The sequence below is a fragment of the Peromyscus californicus genome, unplaced genomic scaffold (genome assembly GCF_007827085.1).
Source record: "Peromyscus californicus insignis strain IS unplaced genomic scaffold, ASM782708v3 Scaffold_21__1_contigs__length_65335640, whole genome shotgun sequence".
NCBI lineage: Eukaryota > Metazoa > Chordata > Mammalia > Rodentia > Cricetidae > Peromyscus > Peromyscus californicus.
In genome coordinates, this window is record NW_026294514.1 from 63250624 (window position 1) to 63263748 (window position 13125).

A 13125-nucleotide genomic window follows, 5' to 3' on the forward strand; every position below is an offset into this window, starting at 1 on the left:
CTAAGCCAGCTCTCTGGCATAAAGTTATGCATTTAAAGTATTTATCACATTCTGAATGCTAACCTTATACTTCTGGAAGAGGAAATGCTATTTTTCAATCAAGGGAAAAGAATTAAAATTCTTTGGATTCATTTCTGATGAAACATGATAGCCAACAAAAACCTAACCTAATCAAACTGTAATTTCATTTTGAAGTAAAGAGTTTAACACGCTTGGCTAAACACGACTCTACTTCTAAAACAGGTACTGTCAATGGTGGGACAGCACACACTTGTCAGTGGTTGGAGAAGATTCTTTGCACCAGATCACAGGCTAAATGATATAAGGCAAAGAAGAGCACTAGATTTCATTATTACTAGTTCTTAATTTACTTTATTTATGTGTACATGTCTCTCTCAGAGGCCAGAACAGAGCATTGGATATGCTGGAGCTAGAGTTAGGGAGGTTAGTGAGCTGCTTGTTATGGATGCTGGGAATTGAACTTGGATCCCCGACTAGAGCAGTAAGGACTTTTAATGGATGAGCCATCACCTCTCCAGCCCCGGGAGCTTTTTTTTATATTGTAATTTTTTTCATCTTTTTATATACTATGTAAATGTTCAAATAAACTGCTAATAGTGGATTTCATTTAACAAGACAAACAACAGATGATTCATGAAGAAGAGAGTTAGGTTTTTGAGAGAAAATAGCTCCAAGAATTCATTAAAAAGTTAAGTATGCACTTTAAACTTTCAAAATTCTGTCTATAATAATACAGAAGTGTGCCTATGATCCTGGGTTTAACTTTGTGGGTGTGAAGAAGTGAGAAACTGATATAAACAAGGCAAAGACATACCGGAATTACTTAAACCAAGAGCCCAATGTGCAGGCCAAGTGTTAGAACTATGATGTAATGTCACACAAACACTTCAGATTCCCATTATGAATCTTACAAAATATCCAAGGCCATTTTCTTTCGCATTTCTTTGAGGAAGGAGTGGTTATTCTGTTTTTAATCATTTTTTATGTATATGGATGTTTTGCCTGCATATAAATCTCTGCACAATGTGTGTGTCCAGTACCCAAGGAAGCCCAAAGAGGGTGTTAGATCTACTGGGAATGGAGCAGTTGTGAGTATGTGGGTGCTGGGAATTGAACTTGGGTCCTTTGGAAGAGCAACCAGTACTCTTAACTGCAGAGCCATCTTTCCATCCCTAGAATGTAATTCTTAATTCCCTGATGTTTGTGTTTGAGCTGTTTCCATTAATTTCAGGTACTGATTTGAAAACGTAGAACTCTGGGGAATTGAGAATTTTGTTCTCTTTAAAAATATAGACATTAGCCGGGTGGTAGTGGCGCACGCCTTTAATCCCAGCACTTGGGAGGCAGAGCCAGGCGGATCTCTGTGAGTTCGAGGCCAGCCTGGGCTACCAAGTGAGTTCCAGGAAAGGCGCAAAGCTACACAGAGAAACCCTGTCTCGAAAAACCAAAAAAAAAAAAAAAAAAAAAAATAGACATTATCAGACACAGTTTTGCTTTTGTAGTCAGTATGTAAACATTTACATTTGACCACCCAATTTATATTAATTGCCGAGCTAGCAGCTATAGGTACATTTTAGTTTTTATTTTTAAAATTTATTTTTGTTACACAGTGTTTATATGTTTGTATGTGTGTGGGTGCAGGAGTGCCACAGTGCACACGTGGAGCTGCAGGACAACTTGCAGGAGTCAGCTCTCCCCTCAGGCTTGCTGGCAGGTGCTGTATCCACTCAGCCATCTTGCCAGCACTACTTACATGTTCTTAATTAGAATTCATTATTCTGATATAACCTGAGGATAGGAGAGTACTTTATTTGTTCAGGCCAGTTAAGACTCCATTCAAGATCATAACTTACAATTATTTAAAAAAAAATCAATTACTTAAACTGCTGTACCTTGTCTGTTTTTCTAAATTTGACATTTCTTAGAGTCAATTTAAAAATGAAAAACAAAAAACTACAGTTACTCTATTCTACTTCAAAAGGATTCTGCCACTGTTAGTTTGAGGTCATGACTACTAAAAAACACTGAAATTCTTTCTTCTTTTGTTTTTTAGATAGGTTTCTTTGTGTAACCCTGGCTCTCCTGGAACTTGCTCTGTAGACCAGGCTGGCCTTGAACCCAGAGGTCTGCCTGCCTCTGCCTCCTGAGTGCTGGGATTAAAGGCGTGTGCCACCACCATCAGCTCTGAAATTCTGAAGTTTGTTCCTGTCTTCCTTTTTTCTTCTCTCTCTCTCTTTTTTTTTTTTTAGATAGGATCTCATGTAGCCCAGGACAGCCTCAGACTTACTGATGCAGGCTGGCCTTGAGCTCCTGAGATTACAATCAGATACCATCATACCAGCTTCATTTTAATTGAGTAACTTATTGTGTGTGTATGGCATCTGCATAGAGGCCAGAGAAGAGTGCCAGATATCCAACTCTCATTCTCTGCCTTACTCCCTCCAGACAGGTCTCTCACTGAACCTGGAGTTAGGCTGGCAGCTGTAATCCCCAGAGATCCTCCTGTTTCTGTCTTCACAATGCGGAAGTTTCAGGTGCATTTGTGGCCTTGTGTGACTTTTACATCGGTGGTGTGGTCCAAACTCAGGTTTTCATTCCCACCTCCCATACCTTACTGAAATTCTATAGCCAGCATATGAAGATAGCTAAACTTTTGTCTAGTTGACAATAGAAGCAACCTGAAAGCGATATGTGAGGTCCAAGTGGATAAATATTTATATGACTATTTGAGGAGGTACATTCTTTAATGACATTGCTCAGTTGGATAACCTCCAAAGGCTCAGTACAGCATCAAAAGCAGAAATAAAAGCTACTCATATGATAGCTGCTATATTTAAAGCACAAAGAAATGTGGTTTGTGTTTGCAGAGATGTTTATGTTCCAGAAGACATGGTATATTAAGCAATTCTTCGGAAAAACAGGATGAGAAGTCAGTCTACGTGCAATAATACAACTTTCAGAAATCCTGAATATGATTTTGAGAAAAGCATTGGGTAATGAGACAAAATGATAGTGGCTGCTTAGAAACTAAAGGTTTGTCAGACCAAGCTCTGTAGAGGCAGAAGGATACTGCCGAGTCTGGCAAGTGTGCTCCTCTTTCCTGACTCTCCTCTGCTTAAAATAAAGATGCTCCGTGCCTGCTTCTGAGGCTGGAGAGAGGCTAATGGCCTGGCCCCTTTCCTCTCCTTTTTTGTTTGTTTGTTTGTTTCCTTTAAGACACTGTCTCACTATGTTGTCCAGGCCAGCCTTGAACTTGGGACATCCCTGCCTCTTAGGTGCTGTGACAACTTTCAGTTGCTACCACACCCACGATCAACATTTTTTTTTGTTTGTTAGTAATGTTTTGTTTTTAACTGCTGCTCAGATATACACACAATCAATTCAAGAAATCTAAACACGGTATTAAGGGCACAGCCTAAGTCTGTCTGTCTGTCTGTCTGTCTGTCTCTCTCTCTCTCTCTCTCTCTCTCTCTCTCAGTACTGGACAACTGGACAATAAGCCAACACATATAACTTCACCACTGAGCTCCACCCACCCCTGCCCTTTTAATACTGAGTTAGGGTCTTTATAAATGGTCCAGGCTGGCCTTGAAACGCCCTGCAGCCAAGGCTGGAACCTGAGGCCCTCCTGAGAGGCTAAGATTACAGATAGGGGGGGGCTGGAGAGATGGCTCAGAGGTTAAGAGCACTGACTGCTCTTCCAGAGGTCCTGAGTTCAATTCCCAGCAACCACATGGTGGCTCACAACCATCTGTAATAAGATCTGGTGCCCTCTTCTGGCCTGCAGTCATACATGCTGTATACATAATAAATAAATAAATAAAATCTTAAAAAAAAAAGATTACAGATAGGTACCACTTGTGCACTATCAGTGGCTTACATTTCTACTGATAATTTCAAGATAATTTCAGAATATACAAATAATACATATGCACTTTCTGTTCTTCACAGAATGAGATGTTTTGGCTGTGTCCAGAAGCACTGCACAGTAAAGACTAACATGAGGTATAGGAGACTGTCATTAGGGAAGTTTTAAATCAGTGCCTCAAAAATCTGTTATGGTTAATCCAGAGGAGGTGCAGCCTATGAGGACCCCCTCCGTGAGGAAAGCTGGGCTGTCTTTCTCCTCAGCATAGATCCAGAGGAAGAGGATTCAGAGGGTCCACCTGGAGGACTCATAATCAGAGGTCACTATGCACTGAATCTAACATCTAACAATCTAACATCAGTCATTAGCTGAGCCACTGACACCCTGCCCAGGATTTCCTAGGAGGGTTAAGAATGCAGATGCATACTTTAAGACCGAGGTTGATATACACATAAAGTGAAGGTAGGATGTTCCACTACCTCAGAAGGCTGGGGCAGAAAAGCCAGACTGTTTGAATCTGCATTCTCTAACGGGGGACCGAATCAGTCCTTTTGCATCTATTTGAAGCACATGGAGAGGCAAAAACAAAATATCAAAACAAAAAGCTGATTTTATTATTTTACCTCATGAGTTATATATAATTCTTAAGCATGTTATATACTTAACAAAGTCATCTTAAGTTTATAAAATGCATACCAAGGAAAATGATATAATTACAGTGTTTTAGTCTGTTGACCTTAAAATGTGTTTTTCTTCCTTTCAGTGATTAAGATATATTACTAGAGAAAAGGCCAAACCATCTCCCTTCTAGAGTTTCTTTGCTCACCTTTGGACAGGTGATCTCGGTCTGCTGGATCATGATGAGAGCTGAAGCTATCAGAGCCCCTTGCCTCACGTAGTTCACAGGGTCATTGGTCATCGGCTCCAGTAAATTAATTGCTTCCTGAAATCATTACAAACAAAAAAACACAAACAAAACTTTAAGTGAAGTTGAGATGGCTGTATTTTCAAATACATCACTTTCAAGAGTATATTTTAGATTAGGGCAATGTTTAAGGTTTTTTTTTGTTTTGTTTCTTTTTTTTTTTTTTTTGAGACAGGAGTTCTCTGTGTATCCCTGGCTGTCCTGGAACTTGCTCTGTAGACCAGGCTGGCTTTGAACTCATAGAGATCCACCTGCTTCTGCCTCCCGAGTGCTGGGACTGTAGGTGTGTGCCACCACTGCTTGGCTAAGTTTCTTAAATAAAAGTAACCAAATGTCAAATCTCTTTCAGCTATGTACAGATACCTCTGTCACACAAATTATCTAGAAATAAAGCAGACTTGTTTAGTATGAGTAATAAAAATTTTTCATTGTATTAACTTGTCAGATGCCATGTTTCAAAGAACATTTGCTCCTAGATATCATATTAAGTTTAGAATAATATGGAAAGAAAAAGATCCAATTTGTATTTAGCTTACGAGAGCTGACCTAAATGTAAATTAAAAGTCTAAGAGGAAAAATACTTAGCCAAACATCAACAGTATCCTACCTTTATTTACAGATCATATGTATACCAGAGAGAGAGGCAGATAGTGAGACAGCTCAGCAGGTAAGGAGCCTGCTGGTAAGCCTGAAAACATGGAAGGAGAAAACTGACTCCTGCAAGCTAGCCTGACCTTGACAGGTGAGGTGACATGCGTGTATTCCCTCCCACCTATAACAAAGAAAGTTCTCATACTTAGTGATCTAATTAAAATGAAGACACATTTTTTTTTTTCCTTTTCTTTTTCAAGACAGGGTTTCTCTATGTACCCCTGGCTGTTCTGGAACTCACTCTATAGACCAGGCTGGCCTCAAACTCAGAGATTCACCTGCCTCTGCCTCCTGAGTACTGGGATTAAAGGTGTGTGCTACCACAATCCACATATTTTTAAAAAAAAATATTCCATTTTAATTATGTGTATGTAAAGGTGGGGGCGGGTATATGCACATGTATTCAGGTACCTTTGAAGGCCAGAGGAAGGTGTGGAATTTCCCAGAGATGGAGTTAAAAGGTGTTGTGAGCTACCTGATGTGGGTGCTGGGAACCAAATTATGACCCACTGCAAGGGTAGTCTGTGCTCTTAACCATGGAGTCATCTTTCCAGCCTCTGATACATGCTCCTTTTTTTGGGGGGGGGGGGGCAGGGGAGACAGGGTCTCACTATATAGCAAGCTATCCTCTGACTGAAACTTGGCCTTGAACTTAAAAAGATCTAACTGCCTCTGCCTTCTAAGTACCAGGACTAGAGATGTATGTGGTCGACCATGCCTGTCTTCACAGTTGTTTACATAAGACAGTCCCTCCCTAATAAATCAAGTGCCAAGTATGACTGCCATTCGAGCAGTGAACATTTTGCTCACAGGATCTTATGTTTCAGTAGAGGGGACACAGATATTAAGCTAGTTATAAAAGGATGTGAAGTGGCAATAAGTGCTTATAAAAAAAGAACAGGGCCGGGCGGTGGTGGCGCACGCCTTTAATCCCAGCACTCGGGAGGCAGAGCCAGGCGGATCTCTGTGAGTTTGAGGCCAGCCTGGGCTACCGAGTGAGTTCCAGGAGAGGCGCAAAGCTACACAGAGAAACACTGTCTCGAAAAAAAAAAAAAAAAAAAAAAAGAACAGGAAGCTGGTTATGGTGATATAGTCCTGTAATTACAGCACTTGAGATGCTAAAACAGGAAGATTCTGAGTTTGAGGCCAGCCTGAGCAACATAGCAGGACTCTGCCTAGAGAGGGAGAGAAGGAGGGAGGGAGGGAGGGAGGGAGGGAGGGAGGGAGGGAGAGAGAGAGAAAAGCAAGCAGGACAACCAGAATGAGATGAAACACCAGGAGAAAATAAAATAGCTCTAAAACTTCCTTTTTTAAAGGAGTTTATTTTTATGTGCACTGCCTGTATGTAAGTCTGTGTGATGGTGGTGGATCCCCTGCAATAAGAGTTACAGACAGCCGGGCAGTGGTGGCACACGCCTTTAATCCCAGCACTCGGGAGGCAGAGCCAGGCGGATCTCTGTGAGTTCAAGGCCAGCCTGGGCTACAGGGTGAGTTCCAGGAAAGGTGCAAAGCTACACAGAGAAACCCTGTCTCAGAGAAAAAAAAAAAAAAAAGAGTTACAGACAGTTGTGAGCTGCCATGTGGGTGCTGAGAATTGAACCTGGGTCCTCTGGGAAGAGCAGCCAGTGCTCTTCACTGCTGAGCTATCTTCCAGTCCCAGCTCTAAATATTCTTTTAAAAAAATAATTTATTGGTGTGTGTGTATGTGTGTGTGTGTGTGTGTGTGTGTGTGTGTGTGTGTGTGTGTGTGTGTGTGTGTGTCTTAGCTGTGTGGGTAGGAACATCATAGTGAGCACATGGAGCATAACCTGTGGGAACTGGTCGTTTCTTTCCACCATACAGGTTCTAGAAGCTGAACTCAGGCTGCCAGGTTTAGTGGCAAGCACCTTTACCTGTTTAGCTATCTTTCCTGCCCAAAGGAAATTCAGAACCTTTTTACATTAAATGATATGTTTATGTGTGCACAGTAAGTATCACTGATGTGTGCTGGATGCACTGGGGGGACAGGGGTGTATCTAATACAAATACTCTGAATTAGAGGAAAAAGTCAAGGTGGTTGGGCCTGAGAGATGGCTCAGTGTCTTAACCACGAGATGCTCTTCTAGAGGACCTGGGTTCAATTCCAGCACCCATGCACAGCTCACAATTGATCTGTAACTCCAGCTCCAAGGGACCCAATGCCCATTTCTGGCCTCCACAAGCACTACATGTGGGAGGTATATAGACATACAAGCAGGCAAAACATATATATATATATATAAAAAATACTGAGTTAAAAGAAAGGTCCACCCAAGGTGCCTAAGATGTATGCATGTGCGCTACTTGAGGCAAAGTATGGTGATTATATTAATGCTGTGAATCAAGATTGTATGTTAGAGCCATCTGGGGAATCTGATGCTTCTGACCTTCACAGCACCTTCACTCACATACACATACATGCACACATGCATATAATTAAAAATAACAAGAAAGAAGTTAATTTTGGCTGGCTTCAGACAGCAATCTCATTTCCACAGTACTAATTAAACAGAAAGAATAACCATGTGACATGACAGAACGGTTATCAATGGCTGTCCATGAGCATCACAGCTTGTTCTTAGGAGGCCTCAGGCCCTGTGACACAGTAGAGTGGGGAGCACTGTGAAGTTCTGTGTGTCGAGCTCAGTCTCAGAGATCCTACTGCATCTGTGTATTCACAGCTGTTTCATACACTTTTCTGCAGCGGAAAAGCCTGGTGCCAGGAAAGAAGCAACCCCACTGCTTTTGGGCCTCACCTTGTTTCCTGTGCCAGCACAGCAGATCCCCAGAGCCATCGCAGCTCCATAGCGCACATGAGGATTGTAACTCTCTGACAACAAAGAAACAACACTCGGACATTGTTCAGGCGTCCTGACAGGAAACAAAGAAAAGAAGACAGTGTTATAGGCAATGTGTCATAAACCAAAATGGAAGAACTTTAAACAAGCTTTTATTGTCTTTTTTTTAAAGATACAGGAAACAACGTAATATTTAATAAATAAGTTGTAGAATTACAAATCTTCCACAGAGCAAGATGTGTTGGCACAGACCTACAATCTCAGCACTAGTGAAACAGAGCTGCAAGATCATTATTTGAGCACAGGAAATTCAAAGCCATCGAGGGACACAAAGTAGTAAGACTATTAAAAATTATGGAAAAAAAAAACTCCCACAGAATGATACTATAAGTACATTTTATACATTCAAAAAATACTCAGAGAAAGCCGGGCGGTGGTAGTGCATGCCTTTAATCCCAGCACTTGGGAGGCAGAGGCAGGAGGATCTCTGTGAGTTTGAGTGGTCTACAGAGTGAGTTCCAGGACAGGCTCCAAAGCTACACAGAGAAACCCTGTCTAAAAAAAAAAAAAAGCTCATTTTTTAGTAAAAAGGGGGACCTGTAGGGCCCTGGCCCCCGTTTTGGGTAACTGTTGCCTTGCTTGCCGCCCTTGACCTTGATATCCTCCCTATGCTAATTCCCTGCCGGTTCCACCCTCCTGAATGCTTAAGGGAAGTTCCTTGTCTGTGTATCCTGCATATTGGCGTTAACAGCTTAGATGCAAGACTGTAAAACATCAGTAGTAAACTTCTGCCCTCCGGGGTTCTCCCACTGTGCTGTAAGTCTGTATTTAAGACTTCCTCCCTCCTTCAATAAATTGCATTTGGCATTTAAAAAAAACAAACAAAAAAACCCCAAAACAACAACAACAAAAAACAGAGAAAGAGGAGCATATCAGGGACTTCTCAAGCAAGCTCTCTGCATGCTGGTTATTTCCTAGCGCCTAAGTAGAGAATAGCCAGGCACACAGAGCAGATTCCTCTGTACCTACTTTCCTACTTTCTGGGCACTATGTATTTTGTTACTTTAGACAAGGCATTTACAGAGTCTTTTAGATGTTTTCAGGCCAGGACAAAAAGTATAAATACTCCAATTCCAGCACTCTGGAGGCCAGAGTTTGAGGCCAGCCTGGTCTACATTGTGAGTTCCAGGCCAGCCAGCACTACATGGTGAGTACAACACACTGAAATAAATAACAAAATTCAGGTATTTTATTTAAATAAAAAGTTCTTTGCTTACAATTAATAGTCATCTTGCCAATGCTACTATTTGTACAAACCTTCCAAGAGCAAGAATTGGCGAAGGGAATGCACACAAATCACCAACATCATCTAACCATAAATTGCACATATGAATTTGTTTGTTTCAACACTCTGGCTTCTAACTACTATTTCTTCACTGAGTTTTTTCTACAACTAGTACATTACATCATACTAATAAATGGAGTCTTTCCCCTCTACCCTCTAGCTCTCTCCACTAACAGAGGAAAAAACAGTAATAGATGTACATAGGCAGAAGCACTGCTACTGGCAGGGTCATCACAAAGGAAGTTTTGAAGGTATAAAGTTTCATGATATTTCTCTGGTAGAGTTTCAAGTTTATAATTATTACTAGGTAAGTGTCATGACGTTAGAGGCTTAGCACAATGCACAAGAATTAAGATATATTAGCTCCTGTAAGGCCCTTGGCCTCTCTAAAATCCAAGCACCACCCTGAATAGAATCTAAAGGCCAGTTGGATGTCTTTAACCAAAGACATCACTGACGCCTCAGTCAACATAAAGAGGACTAAAGAACATCCCCTCCCTCAAACCACTTCTCTTATAGTAACCATTTATCTACATAATTCTATTCTATTCATCCCCTCAGATCCCTCGGTCAATCCACAGTAAATCAAGTAAAACCCTCAACTCTGATTTCTGCTTTCATGACCTTGTTTCAGACCCTGATATCCTTTCACTAGTTTCTGTCAACTTAGTTTTATTTATTTATGTTTAGTTCATTGAGATAGAGGGAACACAGGCTTAGAATCAGAAAGATCTGGGTTCCAATTCTAGGGTGATTATTTATCACCAGGGAGACAAGCTCTGAATCCTACTCAGCCTTAATTGTTTCACCCCCAAAATATTATCTGTTCCTCTTTGTGCATGCTGGAGAGAGCTGACATGTCTTTATACTGTCACCACTGAAATCTACATGCAAAACCAGCTTTGGATCAGAATCAGGTATTCGTGTGCTAATATGCTGTAGCTGGATCTCTATAAAGACACTAGAACTCACAGTCAAAGGTTCTTTTACTTTCAGATTTCCTTAGCAACTTTTTAGAGAACTAGCCCACAGAATTTTACAATTTGTCATTTGGTTGCATCAAGGACAGGATATTCCAGGAAAAACTGACTCACAGAAAAGAGTTTACCTAAAAGTCTGTCTTAAAACTTCACCTATTTTATAATCTCCATCTGAAAGTAGTGGGAATAAATAAGATCTCCTAATGCTATTCTTTAGCCAAGGCCCCACCTCCAACCTTTAGTTTCCCTTCTTTCCCATCCACTGCACAAAATTCTAGGTTTCATCCTATTTTCACGCATGTGTATAATGTACTCTGACCTTACTCACCCTCCATCACCTTCAGTAGAAAACTACCTGAAGAGGATATAACTCGGACTTAAGAGTCTTATTTCTCAAATGCCATTATTATTTTATGAGATTTAGAAAACCAAATTCTCCCCAGGAACACAAATACTAGGAGCTGTTATAGGGCTTTCCTAGCTAGCTGACTGCAGCTAAGCCTGAATTTGGTAGTGAGGGCTAGAAACTCAAAAGCCTTTTTTAAAAAACCCTGTCAGTTTGAGTCTAATAACATTCCAGCTCTGACACATTCTTTAGAAAACCCAAGTGTTTAGACTTTAATAAAATTAAGCCTTTAATAAACTAGCTTAGGCATTGAATCTCTTTTGAAGAGCACAATAAAGCCATAAGCTCTTTACAAGCCTGTCAGTGTTTTGACAGACAGCTTTAATGGACAAAGGAGTTTCTAAGCAGCGACTGCAATGTAAAACCACACCAAAACCAAAATTTGTACACAGTATCTTTGCACACACATGTGTATAATGATTTAAAGTAACAGTAAATGAAATCTGATAAAATTGTACAATCATTTTGCAATTTATAAAGAATCAAGGGATCTCAACATGATTATCAATGATTGCTAATACATCATGGAAACAGTTAGACCATCAGTCTTAGCTCTCAAGTAGGAAATAGACAAATTAATGGGGAGAAAGAAATCGAATCTGAATGTTATCAAGCTTCTAGAACCAATAATCAGGGTACAGGAGATGGCTTGGCAGGTAAGGCACCTGCTCTCAAGCTTGACTACCTGACTTTGACCCTTGGGACCCACATGACAGAAGGAGACAAATGCAAGCTGTCCTCTGATACATGTTCTATGACATGCACACTCCTCCCCATACCACGCACACACAAACTAAATAAAATTGTAACAAAATTTTAAGAAGAATTTTAGAAAGTACAGTGAAAAAAATAATACATTAAATTACAATACAGAGATGCCATCAACACAAAGTACTATGAGAAACCAACAGGAAGAATGACCCAAAAGAAGGAAAAAGGAAAAGAAGGAGGAAAAGAAACAGACCTTGAGGGTTATCTGCAGCTGATGGTTGATGGGGAAGGGAAAAAACCGTTTCTTCAGTGGTATAGTCATTGGTAAGATGCCCACACTCTGTAAATGACCCAATGAAACACCGTGCTGGGATACACACACACATGAAAGTAGAAGCGGGCCGGCTGCGAAGAGGAAAGCGATGAACGGAGTGGGAGGAGGATAAGGGAGAGTAAGAGGACGTAGAATATGATGGAAATACCTTATGAACATGTATGAAAATGCCATAACAAAAACCTACAAATAGAGCCGGGCAGTGGTGGCGCACATCTTTAATCCCAGCACTTGGGAGGTAGAGGCAGGAGGATCTCTGTGAGTTCGAGGCCAGCCTGGTCTATAGAGTGAGATCCAGGACTACCAAAACTACACAGAGAAATCCTGTCTTGAACCCCCCAAACAAACAAACAAACAAACAAACAAAAAACCAAAAACCCACAAATCCTGCCAGGTGGTGGTGGCTCATGCCTTTAAAGATTAATCTTAGCACTCAGGAGGCAGAGGCAGGTGGATCACTGTTAGTTCAAAGGCCATCCTGGTCTACAAAGCAAGTTCCAGGACAGCCAGGGCTGTTACAGAGAAACCCTATCTTGAAAAACCAAAAACCAAACAAACAAACAAAACCCACAAATCCGATCAGTGATCTAGACATAAAGAAGCAACTCAACTCCAAAGAACTTATGAGCACCCTTTAAAGAGGAAACACTGAGAGCACTAGAGTTTTCATACTAAGCCAGTTTTATAGTTTAAATTTCAAGAGCATAATTGTAAAGACTTATACATTACTTTTCAAAAATGGGCAGAAATGTATTTTTCTATTCATTATACACTTTTCCCAATTAAAAATCTGTGGGAAAAGAAGTTGCCAATGAACCAGCTCCCAAGTTGAGAGACTGTTTAGAAATGAGCAGTGACAAAGTTTCTGCCAAAACCTATGTATACAAGTAGCACGCAGATCTTTCTGTGCTCTTCTATATAAGGTAGTAACGTGAGCGAATTAATTGTGCTCCACAGCAAAGGCATAAAGCTGGATGAGAATCGTGTTTCATTGCTAGAAATTACAAAACCTTTAGATTGTATCTTTTTTCCTCAAAAGGGAAAAACAGCCCAGGCTTAATGCCAAAT

At 40.7% G+C, this 13125-nt stretch overlaps 1 protein-coding gene across 1 annotated transcript in view; it reads right to left on the reverse strand.

Moving 5' to 3' along the window:
- The window catches only part of Psmd1 (proteasome 26S subunit, non-ATPase 1), an 82587-nt gene that overhangs the window by 20204 nt on the left and 49258 nt on the right, over window positions 1–13125 (reverse strand). Inside the window, exons 17-18 of the mRNA XM_052750538.1 lie at window positions 8240–8354; window positions 4716–4832 (exon numbers count right to left, since the gene is read on the reverse strand). Of these exons, the coding sequence (XP_052606498.1) occupies window positions 4716–4832; window positions 8240–8354 (232 nt within the window). The remainder of the gene's footprint in view (window positions 1–4715; window positions 4833–8239; window positions 8355–13125) is intronic.